The 19,922-nt window shown below is 38.7% G+C and overlaps 1 protein-coding gene across 2 annotated transcripts in view; it reads left to right on the top strand.

The window, feature by feature from the left end:
- Positions 1-19,922, top strand: part of EPRS1 (glutamyl-prolyl-tRNA synthetase 1) — a 71,733-nt gene that overhangs the window by 22,835 nt on the left and 28,976 nt on the right. For both annotated transcript variants that reach the window (XM_049634566.1, XM_049634567.1), the window contains 6 exons: positions 5,940-6,050; positions 8,079-8,215; positions 8,961-9,168; positions 9,748-9,860; positions 13,911-14,028; positions 18,985-19,341. In XM_049634566.1, the coding sequence (XP_049490523.1) occupies positions 5,940-6,050; positions 8,079-8,215; positions 8,961-9,168; positions 9,748-9,860; positions 13,911-14,028; positions 18,985-19,341 (1,044 nt within the window). The remainder of the gene's footprint in view (positions 1-5,939; positions 6,051-8,078; positions 8,216-8,960; positions 9,169-9,747; positions 9,861-13,910; positions 14,029-18,984; positions 19,342-19,922) is intronic.

The raw sequence follows: 19,922 nt of genomic DNA, 5'->3' as shown, positions 1-19,922 counted from the left end.
TGATTAAAACAAACTTGGAGTTAGTGGGGAACGGTAACAGTTTTTTCGTTCAATCTTTTATGAACACTGCATTTCATTTTTCTGCTTTCAAGCTGCGAGCTCTCTGTAAGAAGGTATTACCTAATGCTTTTATCTGCCTTACTTAGCACATAGCTTTTAGCATACATGTTATAACCTGAGATGTTATACAGCCTTGAAGCACAATCACATTTATATAAAAGACTTGCTTATACAAATCCATTGAAAATGCATTATTCCTAGTTTCAAAAACACATGTCCTCTAGTTTTCTTAGTGGCAAAGGGAAGATTGGGCTAACTCCATTCTCCTGTTCCCTTGTGTACTGAGAGGACAGAGTTTTAAAGTTGTATGTTTCATTGAGTTGTATTGAAGGTTCACTGTGTCTTAACTGAATGTAGCTTTTATTTTTTTTAACTATTTCTTAAATGAAAGTCAAGGAATACTGCATATGGACATTATTAATTTCTAATTGGAAGCAGATGCTTAGACACTATAATAAGGCAAATCATTAAAATGCCATGTTTTGAACTATAGTCTCTGTGATTGTGTTCTGTAATTTTTTTTTTCTTATTGCTGCTTGATTGTGCTGATGCCTTGCCTCAAGAAATACTTGCTTGTCTCGCATGTGTCTTGAATTTGTTTTATTTAGTCTTGTGTGTTTTTTGATACATAACGGAACTAATTGGTTCTTTCTGTTGCTGCAGTTACTAATAATAAGTACAAGTAGAATTTATAGGTAAAGTTAATTTGGAGTACTTTTCATTAATAAACCAAATTTTACAGGTTTTCAGTTCTAATAAAATCATACATGTGCACTTAGTTCAATTGTATGAACTATATATTTCATTATGGTTAGAGAGTTCTGTAGGGTCTGTTAAAGTGAACAGCAGATTTTCCTGTCTTCTGTTCTTACATTTTCTCCCTCTAGAGAAATCACTTTCAGCTCTTTTGGGTAATTCTTTTGGTATTTTTCTTGCCTGTATCTCTAAATAAGATGTGTGTTCTTCTTGATTTTTTTTTTTTTTTTTTTTTTTGTTTCAGGCATCCTTATTTGACTTCCTACAGTGGAAAGCAGGGATGTGGGTCTCTTACTTTTTCTTATATCTTGTTGGCTTTCTTGTAGCTGATTGTTTTGTTTTCCCCCTCATTTGTTTAGTTTTCTAAATCTGTCTGCAGCTTTCTGCAAGTTATCTAAATTTCCTAACAAGATGTTCTTATGCCTCAGTATACTTTCAGTTTCATTGTGGAGACATCTCTTCCAGAGCCTTCTGTGCTACTCCCTTCTGATCTAGATTAGGGCCCGTTAGCTTCTGAAGCACAGCAAGCAGTCTTCTGAGGTCAGTCATCATCGTCCCAGAATCCCCTTTGTGTTTGTTCTATGATGGATCCTCTGGTTCTTGGATCTCCCTTCTCTTTTTATTACTCTCTTGCTTTGCTGTACTCTGTCCTTTGGTAGCTCCCTGAGAAGGGGGCAAGGGATGAAGATTTTTGAGACCTTGTATATGGCCTTTTTTTTTAATTATTATTTTTCTAATGTTTGTTTATTTTTGAGAGCGAGAGAGAGAGAGAGTGCAAGTGAGGGAGGGGCAGAGAGAGAGGGAGAAAGAGTATCTGAAGCAGGCTCTGTGTTCTTAGCCCCAGTGCAGGGCTTGAACCCATGAACTGTGAGATCATCAACGGAGCTGAAGTTGGATGCTTAACCCGCTGAACCATCCAGGCGCCTGACTTTTTTTTTTTTTTTTTTTTATAACGTTTATTTATTTTTGAGACAGAGAGAGACAGAGCATGAACAGGGGAGGAGCAGACAGAGAGGGAGGCACAGAATCTGAAACAGGCTCCAGGCTCTGAGCTGTCAACACAGAGCCCGACGCGGGGCTCGAACTCACGGACCGTGAGACCATGACCTGAGCCGAAGTCAGACACTTAACCGACCAAGCCACCCAGGCGCCCCCTGACTTTTTTTTCACTTAAAAAATTTCATGATTATGTGCTGTGCTGGGGGTCTGTTTTCATCCCTATCCATCAGAAGAACATGTGGCTCCTAGTTTGGAAACTCATTCCTTCAGTTCTGGGAAATGTTCTTGAATGCTTTATTTTTTCTCTACTATGTTTTCTTCTCTCTGGAACTCTTCTTGAGCAAATGTTGGGCCTCATGGACTGGTCCTCTAATTTTATTTTCTCTCTTTTGCCTTTGCTTTCCGCTAGATCTACTTGACTCTGTCTTCCTACCCTTCTGTTGAGGTTTTCATTTATGTATCTTATTTCTAAGATTTCTTTTTTATTCTCTGCTTCTTGTTCTGTTCCTGCTTAGAACGCTAACATCACTAGGAGTATTTTTCTCATGACATCTCTTTCCTGCAGATTGTTTCTTTAGGCTTATTCTTTCCTGTGAAAGGCGTATCAGAGGCATCTCTGATGTCTGGTTAGTCTTGGTCATCTGCACGTGTAACATGGACTAAGGGAGCAGTTAGAAGCCCTGAAGGGAAGAGTTGGACCTTCAGCTGAGACTCACTGTAGGATGACCTGGCTGAGTCAGTCAGTTGGACAGCTTCTGTGTCAGTAACTTTATATCTCACTTCTTGGATTAGGCAGTTTTTCCAGAGGGTTTCTTTCAGTTACGTGCCCGAAGTGTGAAGGCTTGGCTGCTCTCGGCTTTGGAGCTGAACTGAGCAGACTGGTGCGGCCTGTGTGGTGTCATACGTTCACTTAATCCCCTCGTGCAGAACCCTCCCCTTCAGCTCTTTCTGGTATCTGGTATCAAGAAGGATCTGGACACGCTCCTCCTAGAGTAATCTTCCGTTCTTCAGTGGGGCTGGGGGAGAGGCAGTTGCAGAGAGGGGCTGTTTCCACATGGTCTCCAGATTCCAGCATTTTGTTGTTGTTATCTCCTCTCCAATTACACTAATTTTTCTGGGTTTGTACCTTTAAACAAACAAAAAAATCCTTTATGTCTTTTTAGTGGGGATGTGGGAGGAAGTGAAGGTAGGTGAGTATTTTTCAGTCTACTTTGTTTATCCATACATCTGTGGGATCCCTAATCATCAAGCACCATGTTAAACACATAGCACGGCTAAAATTTTTCATTGGTAGTAAAAATGAAGTTGTTCTGATATGTACCTTTTTGTTTCTACTGCTGGCCTTCCTGACATCTTCCCACATGTCCTTCACTTTGCCATTCTCTCTGACCCTTGCGGTACAGATCTCTTATTTAGGGCTCATGTCACATTCAGTCTGATCACTGCTTTGTTTTTTTGTGGCTTGTTCTTTTTTTCCAAGTTCTGCAAATAAAATGTAAGTGAAGCATCAGTGAACTAAATTTAATGCTCTGGCATTGTGAAGCAGTTATTAAGGACAGAGAAAATGTCATTCTTTGGACACTCTCCCACTCTTGGTAACTTAGCATTTCTGTTAAAGCATCTCCTGCTAAAAGACAAGTGGATTAACTCTGGATTAGCTGGAACTCTTTAAATACATTCTCCTTTGGGGAAAGAGCTTTATTTACAGAGTGTGGTATATATAGTAAAGAGAAGAGGGGACAAATGGATGAAGGAGACAGTGACATGTGGGGTGGTAATAATCTTAGTATCCCTCTGCAACTACTATAGTCTGTATTTTCTTAGCCTGACTTTTCATCTCAGAAGGAAACTAATACAGAATAACTAAATAGAATCCATTTCCATTAAATGATCTACCTTATTACTGATAGACATTTCACCAGCTCCTCTCTAACTTCCTTCTTGGTTTTACACGTTAAGATTTGAAGTCTTCAGTCAAGGCAGAAGAGTCACAAGCTTTATTAAGGTGTTCATTTCAGAATAGTATTTACTTCCATCAAATTTTATTTAGTGCTTTAATTTTACAGTCTGTGTTAGTATTTCAGTGGTATGATAATACAATAGTTTTTTCCCCAAATCTCATCTTTACCCTCATGTGCGCTCCTAGCTAGAAAATTTATGTAGAGACTTCCCTCTTCAACCCCAAACAAGCAAAGTCTTCCTTGAAATGAACAACTTTCAAGTAAACCCCAGTCAGTGAAAGGGTGTCCTGGTTGAAGTGTGTCAAGGGTTCTGGAGTCCTCTTCTGCCCAGTACGAGGCCTGTCCTTCCCCCACTCGGTGGTGTCTGCTAGAGCAACTCCTTGAAATTCCGGGGACCCTTTAGAGTAATTTGATCCAGAAAGTTTTAGAATTACAAACCTTTAGATAAATAAAAGTATAATTTTAGAGCTGTAAAAGACTTAAATCTTTTAATCCAAGATTTCCCAAACTTGTCTGATCCTGACCATCTATGGAATGCTTATTAAAAATAGATTTCTAGAGGTGCCTGGGTGGCTCAGTCGGTCGAGTGTCTGACTCTTGACTTCGGCTCAGGTCATGGTCTCACGGCTCGTGAGTTCGAGTCCTGTGTCAGGCTCTGTGCTGATGGTGCAGAGCCTGCTTGGGATTCTCTCTGTCCCTCCCCTGCTCACGCTCTCTCTCAAAATAAATAAACTTAAAAAATATATAGATTCCTAGACTTTACTTCAGACCATTACCTTGATAATCTTTTAGTGTCGAGTGGCCCGAGTACAGTGCCGGCCAGTGCCCTGAGTGAGCGTCTCAGGTAGTCAGCTGTGGGAGGCCGTCTTCTACTCCTTTCATCAGTTGAGGAAACTGACTTGTCAGGTTGGCTTGTCTGGTTGTAACTTTAAAGAAATTTCATCTGTCTTCCTGGCTTAAATACTGAACTGAGTAGTCACTAATTAAATCTTGGATCATTCTAGCCCAGTTGTAGCTGAATGAAGAAATCCCAAACGAGTAAGAATGACCTGTAAGCTAACTCAGGGGAGCAAAGAATGAAATAATAAACAGAGAGGCTGGTGTTGATCTACTACCGACGTGGAATATAAGCCATTAGGAGTAGCAGACATGGGGAAGTTCAGTAGCTTTTCTAGTTTCTTTGAGGGACTCTCTAAGGATGTTTCGAGTCACTCGTAATTTTCAGAAGCCGAAAAATAGTCTCAAAGCAAACAAACAAAAACCAACCCAACAGTGGCAACGACAAAGTTAATACAAAACAAACCAAACAGCCAAGTTTAATTAGCCATACCACTATTTCCTGCATCCTTCTACTTAGCTGTTTGACTCTACACATGCCTCTATCTACATTTTCTTCCATACGCTTTATTTAGTGTTTAAACACTGCTGTTATATGTCATCATGGATCATTTTAAATTTTGAACAGTGAAGTGAAGAAAAGACATCAGACCTAGAAGGGCAGCCTACTCATGTTTTGGAGGTGGAGTTAGTTTAGAGCCTCGGGAGCACGACCATTTGTTCAGTTAGCCTGCAAATGCTTGTTCATTACCTGTGTGTGCCAGGCCCTTGCTGAGTACTGGGAACACAGCGTTCCCTGTATATATGGCTTGCAGACCAGTAGAAATGTCTTGTTTATACTAAGATTTGTAGAATTGCCTTATTATAGTGACCTAATGCTATTTTGCTTTTGATGGTGTTGTGTTGCCAAACGCTAAAAACGGTACTAAAACACATATATCTATATTCTTTCAAAATGGACTTTCCAACAATACAAAATTACGTAACACATTTACCTGTAGGATTGATACATAACCCCACAGGATAATTTTTCCTCACCTTCTTATACCAGAGTAAAACATGACTTTCAAAAGAAGTATTTTGCTTTAACTAATTGGTTTCTTTTTACCTGTTAGTAGTTAATTCTTGGAAAGGAACTCTAAATTTCATGATTGTTTTTTTTCTTTCTTTCTACTTGACAGTTAAATATTAGAAGACTTAGCAGGTAAACCAAAAAATTAGTAAATGCAGTAACAAAGAAAGCCAGTTAGTATTCCTGTGCTATTATTTATTTATGAAGTTTTTAAAATGTCTGAATGTTTTAAAACGAGGGTGCATTTGTTGCAGGTTATTGACCCGGTGGCTCCGCGATATGTTGCATTACTGAAGAAAGAAGTGATTCCGGTGAATGTCCCTGAGGCTCAGGAGGAGATGAAGGAAGTAGCCAAACACCCAAAGGTCACCTTCACTTCCACCAATGTTATTCTCAGAAGGAGCAGGATTAAAGAGGGGACAGTGTGGTTTAGTGGTAATAGTGTGGTTTGGGGATCATTTTCTATTCAACCTTATTTGTTAGGGGTTGATACTAATTGAAGTAAATATTTTTGTGGGTTTCCTGCTGAAGAAAATTATTCTAGTAATAATCCACAACACGTCTCAGGGAACTACTACCCTCTGTGCCTCTTTTTCTTATTCTGTAGAGATAGTGTGGAAGTATATAAATAAGATTTATCTTTCTGGAGTCATTTTGAAAGATGAGATATTACAATTCATGCTCTTATCTTTATAGGGAAGATGAGGTGCATTCGCTGTTAATGAGGTTATTCATCATTACCTTTCTTTGTCCTGAAGCCAAACATTAGACCTAGTAATATTAATCACATTTTTTTTTAAAGTAGTCTCTACACCCAGTGACTCCACACCCAATGAGGGGCTTCAACCATGACCCTGAGATGAAGAGTCACATGCTTTACCAACTGAGTCAGCCAAGCGCCCTTTGAATCACGATTTTAGTCCAGGATCTATCGCAGTATCATTTACTCTGTTGTAGAAAGTATCAGCAAAGTGAGAATATAAATCTTAAATGTAGATAGTGGCGAATTCCTCTTAAGTTAAAGCATGGTTGTCGTCTTAGATAGTTATGACTGCGTGGTTGACAGTCATGAAGCAAAAATAGGTCCATGTATTTCAGCTTTGGGGGTTGTCTATAAATACCTTCATTGTGTGATGGAGATTCGTAGACCGATTCACTACCCTCATAGCCTTACTCATAATTACGTTACGTTCACAGACTAACTCACGTATAACAACATGCATCACGAAGAGCTATGGATTTTCTAAGATGCAGCCTTCATATGATTGCCTTTCTATATGACATTGGCTATTTTTAACTTTAAAGATTTGAGTTATTTTAAGGAGATTCCTGATAAGATGTGGAAAGTGTGTGTGTGTCTGTTATTGATTTGGCTTTGCCTTTATCTTACATCTGATTGGTTCAGCCTGGTGAGTGGTAGTATCTGATCTATCACCTACTACTGTTAGTTTAATTGTGAAGCTAACTGAATGTTTTGAAATTTGAATGGTGAGGATAAAACTTTTTAAGGGTGCTGCTGCTTTTAAAATGATGGTTAAATGTATTCAGATAGCTTAGTTAATAGAGTAAGTGATAAAGGAAAGTAATAAGTTAGGAACTAATTGATTTGGAAATACACTTTAGATGATGACTGGATTACTCAATTTGATATGTGGAATTTTCATTATTATTACCCTCACAAAGTGTTACAGATTTAGCCTGTTAGCATTCTGTTCTGAGCCCAGCAGAATATAGCTTGATACAATATACTAATTTTTCTCAGATGTATTGGTACTTTCATTGAACAGTTATTAAATACGTGCTATGTAAGATTTATTTCAAAGGATCTTCTTATACTTTTTTCTCTTGAAGTGAAACAACTGAAAGTTAACACAGCATTCTTTTTATTCCTTAGGTCTTTTTTCTTCTTTATATAACACATTTTCTGACAAGGCAGAAAATTTATCTGTATGCAAATATAATACTTGTTAAAATTTGTTTTTTAAAATATGAAAGGTCCACAATTTCCTGCTGTGGGGACATCTGTTGTCCTGTAATATTCTGTAGTCACTGATCAGGACTGACTTTATTTTCTCCTTTGCTGAAAAACCTTTAGTGAGATTCTGAGGATAGCAAAGCAGATTCTGTTTGGAGGGACACCAAGGACAAATAATATGGGCTTAGCTCTGAAAAACAAAGAATTTTAGGCTGGAAGTAAGTTTAGAGGGACAGGTCACTTCCTCTGACTCCCGTTAGCATTATTGGTCAGATGGCTTACTCATTGTCATAGAGCTGGGATTCAGACCAACACAGGTAATACATTCGGTTAAAGAATAAAATGAACGAATATATAAATCTGCATGCTGGGTTCAATAAGTTGTTTCAATCAACACTCTTTTTTTTTTTTAAATCAGAATCCTGATGTTGGCTTAAAGCCAGTGTGGTATAGTCCTAAAGTTTTCATTGAAGGTGCTGATGCAGAGACATTATCAGAGGGTGAGATGGTTACCTTCATAAATTGGGGCAACATCAACATTATTAAAATAAACAAGTAAGAACTTTTCATCTATTTTCTAATAAGTGTGAAAGGAAATTCTTAAGTTTATTCATTATTAAAAATTACCTAATTTAGACTCATTCATTTTCCCAACTGGTTAACTTGCTCAGGTGTAGAAACTCTCAATTCTGGACACATAACAAATTTCTTTTCCATAGGTGTTCCAATTTATTAATTGGATATTGGGATATGTTTTGCTTGTGATGTTGAAAATTACTACATCTGAATATAAAAAAAGTTCTAATGCTTATGGGATCCCTTTTTGTCATTAATTCTCATTATACAGTTTGCGGGAGGGACCCTTTGGACAGAATTTGTATATGTAACATAATCTTTATCCTAAAATCTGCTTTAAAATTATTTTGTGATGAGTATGCTACTGTCCAGTTATTATAGTGTGCTACACTTGTCAGTTCTTAAGATTATGTAAATGGAACATAGCATGCTAGTAAAATTAGTTTATGTGAACTCAGAAATCTTAATTGTCCAGTCATTGCATATGATTTCAAGTAATTGTTACATGCTTTAAAATTCTTTACATTTTTTAATACTTCGTGCTGGTGACTTTAAAATCTGTAAATATATTCTTGTTTTTCATCAAATATTAGACATTCAAATACATGTTTGACACTCTTCCAAAGAAAATTTCTAGCCATTTATTACAGATCGCAGAACAAAATAATGCATTCATAGCAATTATGGTTTGTTTTCTCTAAACACTTTTCAATCTTATATCTAGAAATGCAGATGGAAAAATTGTGTCTCTTGATGCAAAATTGAATTTGGAGAACAAAGACTACAAGAAAACCACTAAGATCACTTGGCTTGCAGAGACCGCGCAAGCTCTTCCCATCCCGGCAGTCTGTGTCACTTATGAGCACTTGATCACAAAGCCCGTGCTAGGAAAAGATGAAGACTTTAAGCAGTATGTCAACAAGAACAGTAAGGTAGACCCCTGAAAGAAATCGTATTTCTTTTTTCCCTGTCATATAAGCTTTTTTTTTTTTTAAGAATTTTTAAAAATTACTTTTAAGTACTTGGTTTTCAAACAAAATGGAGAAAAGATCTGTAAAATTTTATTAAAATGAAAAGATGTAAAAGGGTGATGTTTCCATTTTACGGAAGATAGAAGCTGAAGCACACTGAAGGTGAGTAAGTTGCCTGAGGACAGGCAGAGCCCTTGTGCCTAAGTGCTGAGGGCTGCCGTGAGTTTCAGCCAGGTCTGAGTGTGCTTTTTGCACTGTGGCTCCTACCTGTGGTGGGAAACTTATTTATATATCTTCAGGGACACCAATCAAGTTAGTTGAGAGGTTTTCTGAAATTCGTCAATTTATAGATTTTGACTTTCGAAAATACAATAAATGTAATTGTTTAATTCTTCACTGTTTCACAGTGTCTGCTTAAGTAGTAAAGCTTTTAACATATTTGTTGAAAATAGCCTCTGGAAAAACAGCTTGTACTGTAGAGTTCTCTTGAGTGCTCTGATTTCTGAGAAGGTGTATTTTCATCTTCTGTCCTCTTTACAGCATGAGGAACTAATGCTGGGCGATCCCTGCCTGAAGGATTTGAAAAAAGGAGACATTATACAACTCCAGAGAAGAGGGTTCTTTATTTGTGATCAACCATATGAACCTGTTAGGTAAGTAAATGTAGTTAAGCATTCATTTATTTTTTTAATTTTTAATTAAAAAATTTTTTGTAAATTTTTTTATTTTAGAGCATGTGAGCAGGGAAAAGGGGTAGAGGCAGAGAGAAAGAGAATCTTAAGCAGGCTACCTGCTCAGCATGGAGCCCAATGGTGGGCTCAATCCCACAACCCTGGGATCATGACCTGAGCCAAAATCAAGAGTCAGATGCTCAACTGACTGAGCTACCTAGGCACGCCTGTCTTTGAGCGTTTAAATGAAAATGCTTAAAGTTCTTACAGTAAATAATATTTTAAAAATTAAGTTTCTACTTAAGTACCGTCCCTGATAATTCTCTATTCGGTCCGATTTGTTTGTTTTATATTTAGTATTTCAGGCTTTATAGTAATAAGGGGTAACTTTGAAACAGTAATTACTAATAACAAATTATTCATTTCTAAAATTAAACCATCTTATAATTCATCTTCATGGAGTCCAAGTATAAACAAAAAAGTTTCATCATATCTTACCTTTGGGTGAAAATTATCACTCTTACCTCTTTTTTCATAGTGTATTTTCTTTTTTTAAATTTTTAAAAAAAATATTTATTTTGAGAGAAAAAGCATGAACTGAGGAAGGGGCAGAGAGAGAGAGAGGCCCAAGCAGGCTCTGTGCTGTTAGAGTGAAGCCCCATCCAGGCTTGAACTCACAAAACATGAGATCATGACCTGAGCTGAAATCAAGAGTCAGATGCTTAACCGACTGAGCCACCCAGGCACCCCTGTGTTTCTCTTTATTTTATTTTTTTGTTAAAAAAAATTTTTTTGATGTTTATTTATTTTTGAGAGAGACACAGAGCGCAAGTGGGGGAAGGGCAGAGAGAGAGAGAGACACAGAATCCGAAGCAGGCTCCAGGCTCTGAGCAGTGAGCACAGAAGTATGATGCTCAACCCACTGAGCCACCCAGGTGCCCCTCCCTCTGTTGCTTTTTAAACTGTGAGCTAATGGGATTATTAGGAAAACTTTTAGTTTCTAAATTTTTGTCCGTGTTCCTTTTGGTTTTCTTTTTTGTCTCTGCTGTTTTTTCATTGTCATCTCTTGCGTGATCAGACCTTTCTCTTGAGCGCTACACTTGGGAATCTGATGCCTTTTAGACATCCTTGAATAGATATGTCAAACCCAGTATCTTCAAAATCCCGAGATCCTTAGTACCATCTCTGCTTTGCTCCTTCATCCCCTCATTCCAGTTGGTAAACTCTAGTGCTTTAACTGCCAGTCTAGGCTATCTCTGTGTGGCCCCTGCTCTGCTGTGTTAGCCCCTCCGCCCCTGCCCGCCCCTCCCCTGGCATTTCTTCTTGATTACCAAAACAGCTTCTAAAGTAGCGTCCCTGCCTCCAGTTCTGTCCATTTCTAATCCACTTTTCACATGGGCCCAACTCTAAAAATTTCAAAATAACAATTTTATCACATTTCCCCCCCTGCTTAAAACCTCTTCTTGATTTCAGGGTAAAATCTAAACTTCTTAGTGTGACTTGTAGGATTTTTTTATGTTGTGGCCTCTCCACCCCGCTGAGCCATATCTTTTGTAATTACCCTCTCACGTATCCGTCCTGTTCAAGATACTGGATAGCTTGGAGCTTTCCAAAGGCATCAAATGCTTTTGAACCTCCTGTCCTGCCTTTTGCTGGAATGGCCCTGCTTTTTCTTCAGCTGGGTAACCTTTCAGATGTTACTTCTCCCAGAGCTCTGGTCTGGATAGGTACCCAACCTATGTATGTCCATAGTATCTGGCACTTTTCCTCTTTAGAGTGTTTATCACACTCTATTGAATGTGTCTTGAATGCTATTGAATCTGTCTTGTTTCCGCTACTGGAATTCATTCATCAGGGACAGATACTTTTTTTTTTTTCCCTTAATGCCACATTGCATTCAGTCATAATAACATCATACATGTAAACAGTGTGGTACAGTGCCTGGTACCTAGTAACCCTTGTCACACATTTAGTGATGATGGTGGTAGTGGTGTGGGTGGTGACGGTACCACAATTAGAGTAATGCCCCGAACAGAGTAGGTTCTTAACTTAGTCTAAAAAATTGTCGAGTTTAAACAAATGTGCCGGATCAGTTGGATGGTCACATGCAAAAGAGTGAAGTTGGACCTCACTCCATCTACAAAAATTAAGTATGAATCGAAGAACTAAATATCAGAGCTAAAACTATAAACCACTTAGGAGAAACATTAAGTGTAAGTCTTTGTACCTTAGCATTGCTTTCTTAAACAAAGCACAAGCAACCGAAGAAAATATACATAAATTGGACTACATCAAAATTAAAAAATTTTGTGCTTTGAGGGATACCACCAAGGAAGTGAAAAAACCCACAGAATGGGAGAAAAATGTTTACACGTGTGTCTGATAAGGGACTTGTGTACAGAATAAATGAAGAATTCTCACAACTCATAAAAACAGATTAAAAATGGGCAAAGGATTTGAATAGATATTTCTCCAAAGTGGATATACAAATGATCAGTCAGCATACAAAAAGATGCTCAGTATCGTTAGTCATTAGGTAAATGCAAATCAATACCATAATGAGGCGTCACTCCACACCCACTGGGATGACTATAGTCAAAAAGACCGACAATAACAAGTGGTGGAGGATGTGGAAAAATTGGAACCCTCATACACTGCTGATAGGATTATGAATTTTAAGATGATCTGGCCACTTTGGAAACTGTGGCAATTCCTCAAAAAGTTAAACATAGAGTTAGCGTTTGAGCCAGCAATTTCCTCCTACCTGTGTACTCCAGAAAAATAATAACGTGTTCATAAGAAACTCTGACAGGAACGCTGAGTAGCCTCATTTGTAATAGCTAAGTTACAAATAACCCAGATGTTCCTCAGCTGATGAATGGATAAACAAAATGTGGTATGTTCATACGAGGGAGCGTTATTCAGTCCTAAACAATAGTGAGGTACCCTTCATGCAGTAGCGTGCACGAACCTTTAAACATACGCTAAGTGAGAGAAGCTGGTCACAGCCCACCACGTATTGTGTGACTCCATTTAAACAAAATACAAGAATAGACAAATCCATAGAAACAAATTAGTCGCTGCCAGATGCTAGAGGCATGGGGGACCAGGAAGTGGTAGATACAGGGCCCAGAATTTCTTTTTGGGGTGATGTAGATGTTTTAAAGTTAGAGGGTGGTGATGTTGCACAGTTTCATATAATCATTGAATTGTGTACTTTCGAAGGCTGATTTATAATAATATCTCAATAAGACTATTTAAAAACATTGCAGAGGGGCGCCTGGGTGGCTCAGTCGGTTAAGCGGCCAACTTCGGCTCAGGTCATGATCTCGCAGTCCGTGAGTTCGAGCCCCGCGTCGGGCTCTGCTGACAGCTCGGAGCCTGGAGCCTGTTTCAGATTCTGTGTCTCCCTCTCTCTGACCCTCCCCCGTTCATGCTCTCTCTCTGTCTCAAAAATAAATAAATGTTAAAAAAAAATAAAATAAAATAAAAAATAAAAACATTGCAGAGATACAGGACCCTATTGTCACTGAATTCTTTTTGTTTTTCCTACCAAATTTGAAGAAATCATTTGCTTATGAATAGTCTCCGGGACAGTGGATTTTGCTAATTACTGTACTTTTAGAATTGAGAAATTCTTATACATGTTTTACAGAAATTCTTCTGTTTATAAGCAGATTAGGTGTGGTATGTAGACGCACTTGCTCTAAATCAAGAATGAGACCATTAGCAGCCACTAGTGCCATTTCTGGTGACAGAGTAGCTTTTGTCCAGGAGTTAGCATGTTTATATCTATAAAAAGTTCTTAAATTGGAAGCATGCACTTAGAACTGCAAATTTTTATTTGTGTATTTATTGGTTTTAAACTACTCTGAAGAGCTTCTGATTTGAATAATAAGAGAATGGACTGTTTATACTTTGAAAAACATTAACGTAGACGGTACCATTGAATTAATCTAGGAATTCGGTTTTAATTGATGTCAGATAATTTTGTTCAAATAAACTTTTTTTGACCCTCTATTTTCTCTTTAGCCCCTATAGCTGCAAAGAAGCCCCATGTGTTTTGATATATATTCCAGATGGACATACTAAGGAAATGCCAACATCTGGGTCAAAGGAAAAGACCAAGGTAGAAACAACAAAAAATGAGGTAAATATTGACTTTTATGGATATGGCTCTAGTCGATGATATTTTTGCCCCAGGGTTTACACTCTTTCTTTACCTTCAGTAATGTCTGCATTCAATGTGGGGCTCGAACTCACAACCCCAGGATCCAGAACATGCTCCACCAATTGAACCAGCCAGGTGCCCCAAATCCTTTTCTTTTCTTCTTTCTTTTTTTGGAGAGAGCTCACATACCAGTTGGGAAGGGGCAGAAAGAGAATCGCGTAGGGCCCACCCCCAGCTTGGAGCCTGACATGGGGCTCTATCTCATAACCATGAGATCACGACCTGAGCTGAAATCAAGAGTTGGACACTCAACCAGCTGAGCCACCCAGGCCCCCCCCTTTGTTTTTTTTTTTTTAATAACCTGTCTACTTTAGGATCGTTGTGTAGAGCTAAAGAGTACTTAGAGGACCACCTGTTCTTAGCTACTCATTTACACATGGAAAGAAAAGGAAAAATCCCTTGCCCAAGATAACAAAAGTTGTTATTGACAGAGTTAGGACATTGAAGCGGTTTTATGGTTCCCTATCTGTACTTTTCTGTCAGACTCCAGTGCCTCTGAGAGAAGAGCTCCTGATAGACCGAGGTTCAGAAAAGAGAACATGGATAGGAGTTGCCATGTTGTGGGCGATAGGTTTCTTTCTTGAGTCTTGGACTCAGATTGGACACTGCCATGCTAATTTACTGTTCCACAATGATTTTCCTGTAGTACTTGATTTTAACACAGCAGTTGTGGAAAATTTAGTTTTGCAAAGATATGACATCATTGAAAGAAATGTAGCATACTGTAATGTTAAGACCGAACCACTTTGAGCTTGTAGTACATGCAGACTACAAACATGTAATGTTTGAGAGATGCTGGGTATATTGCTCTGTTTACCTCAAATACATAAAATATTTTGTGGCACCCTGGAGCACCTTGATACCTGGTTTGGGATCCACAGATGTTGGCAATTGGGTAAACACTGATGATTTGGTATCAGCGTAGAAGATACTTTGGAGGGTGGACTGGAAGTAGGACTAGAAGATGTTATGAGTGGTAAGGAAGCCAGAGCGTGAGAGCATGGAGGATGTAAAGGAAGACATGAATTTGGGAAGTAGAATTGTTGAGACAGTAATTTCTAATTCTGTTGGGTTGACTAGGTAAATAAAGATAAATAACCTGAGCTAGGGAAGACAGAGACACGTAAGTTTATTAGATGTGAGTTTGGAACTGTTTACAGTGATGATGTCGTGGCTTGAGCTTTTAATTTACACAAATATTGTGGGATCTCAGCCAAAAGAAAATTGAAGAAAAACAAGAGGTTTTTAAAAAAATTTTTTTAACGTTTATTTATTTTTGAGAAAGAGAGACAGAGTGCAAGCGGGGGAGGGGCAGAGAGAGGGAGACAGAGAATCCAAAGCAGGCTCCAGGCTCTGAGCTGTCAGCACAGAGCCCGACGCGGGGCCCGAGCTCAGGAACCTGAGATCATGACTTGAGCCGAAGTCAGGCACTTAATGGACTGAGCCACCCAGGCACCCCGAAAAATAAGAATTTTAATGGGGCAGTATCTACGTTCTGTTTTTTATAAGTATATACCAGCAGCTCTCAAACTATTTAGTCTCAAGACCCTTACATTCTTAAAACTGGACCCCTTTTGTTTTATGTGAGTTATGTTTATTAGTATTGGCTACACTAAAAATTGACAAGTTTTTAAAGAACATATTCATTTTAAAATGACAATTATAAACCCAATTATATGTTTATATAAATAACACTTTTTATGAAAAATATGTTTTCCAAAACAGATTTGTGAATTAGAATGGTGTGGTTTTTGCACTTTTATTTTACTTACTTGTTTTTAAATGTTTGTTTATTTTTGAGAGAGAGTGCGCACATGCGGGGGAGGGGCAGAGATAGAGGGAGAGGGAGAATCTTAAGCAGGCTCCGCGCTGTCAGCACAGAGCCTGATGCAGGGCTCAATCCCATGACCGTGAGATCATGACCTGAGCTAAAAGTCAAGTGTCAGGTGCTTAACCCACTGAACCACCCAGGCGCTCCAGCACTTTTAAATCTCTCTTTAGTGTCTGACTTAACAGCCTCCAAGACATTGCATTGTACCCTCATGAAGGACTGACTCAAAATGACAGACTACGTGTTAGTATTATTATTAAATAACTGTGGGCTCGCAGCCCTCCTTCAAAAGGATCTCAGAACTCTTCTGGGTTCAGGGTGCCTGGGTGGCTCAGTCAATTAAGTCTTCAACTTTGGCTCAGGCCATGATCTCATGGTTTGTGGGTTCAAGCCCCGCGATGCTCCACACTGACAGTGTGGAGCCTGTTTGGGATTCTATCTCTCCCTCTCTCTCTGCTCCTTCCCAGCTCGTGCTCAATCTCTCAAAAGTAAACATTAAAAAAAAAAAAAAGAAAGGAAGAAATCCTCTGGGTTCTGTAGACCACACGTTGAGAACCACTAGTATTTGTAATGAAATAAACATGAACTGGGAAATGTGGCTACCCATTCCCTCATTGGTCCCAGTTTCCACCTGTACCTCTCACCTTTTACGTATCCTATAACGATGCTAGTGTTATGCTATAAGTTTATGTATTCCTTTTTTATTTTCAAAATTTTATATACATTTTAGTTAACTAGCATATAGTGTAATATTGGTTTCAGAAATTTGTGTATTCCTGAAAAACTTTATGTTTTGCAAAATGGCATACTAAAAATAACAGGGCTGCTTTATTAGGGAAAATAGAGTTGGGGCAAAACACTAAGAATAAGAACCTGTACATCTCATGTAGTTTCAGTCAAGTGGTGGCTGGTTAGCAGTCATGGAAGGCTCAGCTAGGCTGGACATCACAGTGGCTCACTCAGAAAGTATCGAATGGAACAGCTGCAAGAAACCTCTTTAGTCTGGTAGCGTCCGGGTAGTGAGACTTTGTATATGACAGCTTGAGGCTTCAGAAGTGAATGTCCAGTAGACACGGTGGGAACACCATTGCCTTTTATGATTTAACTTTGAAAATCTCACACAGTGTCATTTCTGCTGTTGTCTGTTGTACCGAGCACTCATAAGCTTGCCCACATTTCGAGGGGAGGGGACATAGACTCCACCTCTTGATGGAAGGAGTGTCAGAACGTTTGTGGATATGCTTTGGAACCTGCACAGACCCTCCTAGAAACTCAAGAACAGTTGACTGGCATTGGTGTCCAACACTGCAGTCAGCCATTGTTTGCAGCCTTAAATCTTAAGGCTAATGCCCTGTCCTTTGATATGTAGGTTTGAGGGTATTTGCCTCTAGTAGAGATCAGTGTCATCAAAAATAAAGTCTGACTCATCATGGACCCTGCTTCATCTTTTCTCTTCTTTTCTTTTTTTTAAAGCCCAGGAGGATAGTTTTTTGAAATTTCTTCATTTACACTTGCATCTTCATTTGATGGCTTAATGTTGTGGTAAACAGTGTTTTTAAAGTACCACCTGCACTCAAGCCACTTCTAAAGCTTTCTCTTTTAATAGTGAGAAAGCTTTTCCCTGAATGCTTCTTTGTCTCATGTACATGAACGAACACACTGGGAGAAATCACCACCAGGTGGTGTGATTTTTCAGTGTTACCCTAATATTATTTCGTTCTTTACCAGGCATGGTTGAGTCAGTTCATGTTATCAAAAATAAGTATAACAGAACAGAATGTATGCATTTTTGGCACAGAGTGGCTCCCTTTGTGTATTTTCCTTTACTGTATAATAGGCATTTATATGTGTATATTAACATTCATGGTTGTGTATTTTGAAGGAGTAGTTTTGAGTGTATGTAGGTTTTTTTTTTTAAGATTTTATTATTTTTTTAAGTAACCTCTGCACCCAATGTGTGACCCCGAGATTAAGAGTCACATGCTGTACCCATTGAGCCAGCCAGGTGCTCCACGTGTATGTGGTTTTTGACTTACATGCTAACTTCAGAACTTAGCCCCCATGTAAAATGCAACTCTGATGTAGCTTAAGGTGCTTCTTAGCTATCCAGGTAAAGATGTCTTAAAGACCATTCAGAATGCTGGGTCTGGGGTCAGGACAGAGTCCTGGCCTAGAGATGAAACATTTTAGAGGTAATGCATGTGACTCATGAATATGGATGAGATTTTGAAAAGTTAAGTGGAAGACCATTGAAGAAAAAAGTCATGGGGAAGGTATGATGTGAGCTGGGTTTTAAATTTGGAAGGGTTTCAGTAGGGTAGAAAGCATCCTAGGCAGAAGGAAAGTATGACATTGAGAATAAAAATAGCATAGTTATTCACTATCCAGAACATATCTCTAGGTTTATTGCATACACCTTTATATAACCATTTGCCCATAAGTATGTAATTTTATACAAATGGAGTTGTTCCACAGTACTGAGTTAAATTTGTATCAGTGTTTCGTGGAAGTCTTCCTTGTCAGTAATCGAGATATTGTCTCCTCTTTTACAAAATTAATAATACCTAAAACTCCGTGATACTTTTTCTCAGGCTTTGTAACTAAAAGCTTTACACATGTTTATTACCTTTATTTTCCCATCACACTGTTGGGTTCAATACAGTTATTCCTGTCTTTTAGTTGAAACCAGAAACAGCTTTTGTAAGTAATTCAGGGTCGCAGTATGTGGTGGAACAATGATTTCTTCTCAGATATATTGGATGTGTCATAATTTCTTTAATCCTCTAATGGTTAAGATTTAGATTATTTTCAGTTTTTTACTGTGATAAAAATGCTCCAGTGAAATATCTACCTACGTCTGTTTTTATTTCTGTCATTTTTCATTAAGATAAATTGTTAGGAGTGAGGTTATTTACTTAAACTTTTTAAGGGATTAAAACTTAAAAATTTTTTAGCATGGAATGTTATAAGACAATGTGTATAATTTTGTGGGAAGACATTTAACATGAATTAACTATTTCACTTTTGGTTTTCTGTCTCTGTAGCCAACTATTCCTTTTAAGGAAAGACCAGGTCCTTCTTTGGATAATACTTGTGCTACATTTGAGGATTCCTTGGTCCTTTACAACAGAGTGGCTGCTCAAGGGGATGTGGTTCGTGAATTAAAAGCCAAGAAAGCAGCCAAGGAAGATATAGATGCGGCTGTAAAACAACTTTTGGCTTTGAAAGCTGAATATAAGGAGAAAACTGGCCAGGAGTACAAGCCTGGAAATCCTGCCGCACTGGTACAGAATGTTTCTTCTGTATCAGTAGCACGTCCTCTGGAGAGTAAATCTCTGTATGATGAAGTTGCTGCCCAAGGAGAGGTGGTTCGTAAACTGAAAGCTGAAAAAGCCCCCAAGGTCAGTATGCTGGAATGAGTCGAGACAGCATTGTGAGGAAGCTCATGAATTCAGATGGTCTAGGATGGTCGCGTCTCATCTTCTGTGAAGACATAACTGTGTATAGACTGTCTGCTTGAATATTTTGGCGGAACAGTTAACACCTACTGATGCCTGCTGTGTGCCAAGCTCGAGATACTAGCAAGCAGCAGCTCACCATCTAGTTGGGAGAGGTGTCAGGGAAGAAACATACACGCCGTATCCCATGTGACGCGACTGTAGTCCTGTATGACGTGTAAACTGTTCTCCCAAGTGTTTGTGGTTGTTAAGTGGCAGGGAAGGAGGAAGCAGTTCATAAAGGATATTTAAAATAGTCCTGAGGTAGAGGAAGCCCTTTATGGATGAATAAAGTTCAGGGAAGGTACTCTTTAAGCGTAGATCCGTGCTTCTCAAGCTTCATTGTACATCAGAATTACTAGAGAGCTTGCTAAAACACCGATTGCAGGGTCCCACCTCTTGAACTTCTGCCTCAGTAAGTTCACAGTATGCAGAGAGTGTGCACTTGTAAACAGTTGTCCAGGGGATGCTCGTGCTGCTGGCCT

The sequence above is a fragment of the Panthera uncia genome, chromosome F1 (genome assembly GCF_023721935.1).
Source record: "Panthera uncia isolate 11264 chromosome F1, Puncia_PCG_1.0, whole genome shotgun sequence".
Lineage (NCBI taxonomy): Eukaryota > Metazoa > Chordata > Mammalia > Carnivora > Felidae > Panthera > Panthera uncia.
Note: the sequence above shows the minus strand (reverse complement) of the source record. Positions and strands in the feature narration are given on the sequence as shown.